This window comes from Rhizophagus irregularis, chromosome 25 (assembly GCF_026210795.1).
Source record: "Rhizophagus irregularis chromosome 25, complete sequence".
NCBI lineage: Eukaryota > Fungi > Glomeromycota > Glomeromycetes > Glomerales > Glomeraceae > Rhizophagus > Rhizophagus irregularis.
Window position 1 is genome coordinate 2,894,939 of NC_089453.1, and position 3,474 is coordinate 2,898,412.

Consider the following 3,474-nt stretch of genomic DNA (forward strand, 5'->3'; position numbering starts at 1 on the left):
TTATACTGTATGTCCAAGGATTTTCCCTACTAACGTATATTGAAATGGATCTTTCTCTTTATCTAAAATACCGTTCTAGATAAACGATTGGCTCATCAGAAATCAAAAAGTTTCATTTTTATATTTCCTTTTTTTTAAAAATAATGAAAACAAAGAAATAACTTACCATGTACTGTCGCTTAATGTTCTTCCACTTAATGCAACATTGTTCCCATGAATAACTATGTTTTTCGGCGAGCATCAACTCAGAGGCACCATTCCAGAGTTCTAATTTTACACCACTATGAGGGTCACCCAATTTTTCGATTTTATCAATATTATCTTCTAAATATAATAATAAACATTCGACCGCTTCGTCACTCCAAAAGCATCGTGTGTTTTTTCCCGAAGATAATTTTCGTGATTTTTTTAGTGGACTTTCACTCGAAAAGGACATTTGTCTTGGGCTTTCGCACACAAATGTTGGACTTTCACTCGAAAAGGACATTTGTCTTGGGCTTTCGCACACAAATGTTGGACTTTCACTCGAAAAGGACATTTGTCTTGGGCTTTCGCACACAAATGTTGGACTATCACTCGAAAAGGACGTTTGCATTGGGCTTTCGCACACAAGTGTTGGACTTTCACTCGAAAAGGTCATTTGTCTTGGGCTTTCGCACACAAGTGTTGAACTGCTCCAAGATAGCTTTCGTGCTACATATTCAGAAGATTCGGTTAATCCTAATGAAAAAAGGAAAATCATTATCATTACTCAATTTTAATAGCTCAATTGTACGATTATCGACTCTCGTTATATTATGTTGACAGCTTAATTATCTACGAATTCAGATCTCCTATTCTCTGTACTAGTTATTTCACCCTTTAACTTATTTTGGTTGAATAAGGAAATGAACGGTCAATATAAAGTTTATAATACCTTGATTGGGATTATCAACATTATAATCTAAATAACTCGCTTCTTGCGGAAGGACATCGACCGATAATCCTATTACAAAAAAAGAGATTAATATGATTTCAGGCAGCATAAATATTAAATATCTTAATTTGTGTAGGATAAACTTTTTGATAATGCAATAAAAGTAAAAAAAAGGTAATAATGAAAACCTTTTTGATTGACCGTCGTCTGTGACATTGAAAGTATATCGTTCGAATCTAATATTTTATTTTAAGAGATTACAGTGTTAATAAAATCGGCAATATTAACAATATTCCTTTATTAAAGCGGCAATAAAAAAGCCGAAAGATACGTGAGAAACGGAAATCTCTAAATAAGGCTAACCTTTTTTATCTTGATGAGCATCATCGTAAGTATAACGTACTTTTTGTGACAAATATCGATGAAAAAGGTTAATACCAGAAATATGAAGGAACATATCGACAGTGCAATTAATCGCGAATTAGTATTATCATTGTAATTCTGGTGATTTTTAATCGTTGGTAAAAAATTATTACCATTAGAGACATCGTCTAATTGAGATTGTGGTAGTGGATTTACCATTAATTATAATTGAAAAATGATGATTTATTAGTATACAATAGACAATCGGAAATTTAAGCAGTTTGAGCAATCTATAACATCGTAAGAATTATCAATTACTAAATCAAATTAAATTTAATATGTAATTGGCAATTTTAATCAATGATGGTATTTTTTGCTTTTTTGAAAACTGCAACAATATTACTTTTGAAAAAAAAATTCATTGTTATAATAACCTTGATAATAATCTTCTTGTCCAAGTTCTAGTAGTGGATCAGTGATTATCAGATTTAATTAAAAAAAAAAATTTTTATTTAGTACCGATTGATAACAGAGATTTAAGTGATTTAAGTAATTTATAACATCGATATTAAAAAATTATCAATTACAGAAATAATTTTAAGTTTGATTATGGTAACTGATAATTTTAAACAATGATAATATTGTTTCGCTTTTTTGAAATCTGCAATAATATTAAGGTGGAAAAAAATAATAACCTTGATAGTCTCCTTGCTCAAGTTCGAGGAGTGGGTCTATTACTATTATAATTAAAAAAATAACGATTTTTACTTATAATTTAAAGCAATACAGCAACGGCGTAAAATTGTCAATACAAAATGAAGTTCGCTTTATTTATTGTAATTAGTAATTTCATGGGGTACAATTTTTGAAATGATATTAGGGTCGAGAAAAATTTTTTTTACCTTGGCTGTGACAATACTCATTTAGAGTAGGATGATCTGGATGATCAAATTCAAGTTGGGAAAGTGAGTGTATTGCTATTATTATAAAAAAAAAAAGATTTTATTTAGCATTTACTCAAATGTAGACGTGTGTTTGATTTAAGTAATTTAAAATAATCGATTATACTCGATGTAAAACAACCTTGATTATGATGAGAATAATCCAATAAAGATTGAAATTGTAAGTGGGCGTTTAATTCTAAAAAATTAATGACTGATATTTAGCATTCGTGGTTTTATTAATATTTCTTAAATATTTTGAAGATGAAAATACCTTGATTAAAATCATTAGTATAATTATTCGAAGAGAAAATTGTTTCAATTGTTTCATCCATTGCGCTATATAAAATTGAGTAAGAAAACTTTTGTTTCCCTTTTATTATTCGCTATACGAGAATGAATTTGGTTGTTTAAATATTGCATGTTTAATTTTTTGAGCGAATATTTATATAGCAGATCTTTCGTTAATCCAATACAGATGAACACAACTGTTTGTTGCCATCACATTTGATAAAAGGCGTTATACAATCATTATGATATTTCTCACGAAAAAAAAAATTAATTGGATATTGGTAAAATTTGGATTAAAAGTGGGACAATCTAAAACCAATTCAGTCATATATATTACAAAAATAGAAATTGAACGTCTTTTAAAAACAATATAAGTATTAAATAATCAATAATGATTATGAAACTTGTTTACATCTTTCAATCTAAGAATCCCTGTACTATTATTATCAACGATTATCATAAAAAATATAAAAAATACGTGCAACGTGTAAAAAATTAGAGTTTTGCCGATCATTTTGTACCTTACTTAAATCCAGTCAACTTACCTTATTTAACTAAGTGTTAATTAATCTCGTAAGTATCACCTGCAATTCAAATCACAAAATAATGTGTTAAAGAATTTACCTCAATATTAATTTTTCTACTATATATTGACTTACTTGTCAATTGCCAATTGGATACTTCAGCTACTTATTATTATCCTAACGATTGTGCACTGAGCTGAAAACACTATTATTTCGTGTTTCTTTTGCGGATGAAAATGGAAGTATGTAGTGCTCCGCAAAAGTCGAGTTTATCGGGACTTCTACATTTGCTTGATGCGGACGAAGCCATACCAAAAAATGTGGACACCTTCTGTCCGTGATCACATTATTTTGCGGAATATGATCCGAGTCGAGTCGACTCTTGCGAAGCACTACATGTCTTTTCATCCGTGATTATTAAATATTATGTGATTCAAAT

The 3,474-nt window shown here is 29.4% G+C and overlaps 1 protein-coding gene across 1 annotated transcript; it reads right to left on the reverse strand.

Moving 5' to 3' along the window:
* On the reverse strand, positions 1 to 1,373 carry OCT59_017055 (uncharacterized protein; the record flags this gene model as incomplete). The annotated part of the gene is made up of 5 exons (XM_066146108.1): positions 1 to 75; positions 167 to 720; positions 917 to 985; positions 1,105 to 1,152; positions 1,280 to 1,373. 5 exons carry the CDS (start codon positions 1,371 to 1,373, stop codon positions 1 to 3), a joined length of 840 nt encoding a protein of 279 aa, XP_066003833.1.
* Positions 1,374 to 3,474: the final 2,101 nt, after the last annotated feature.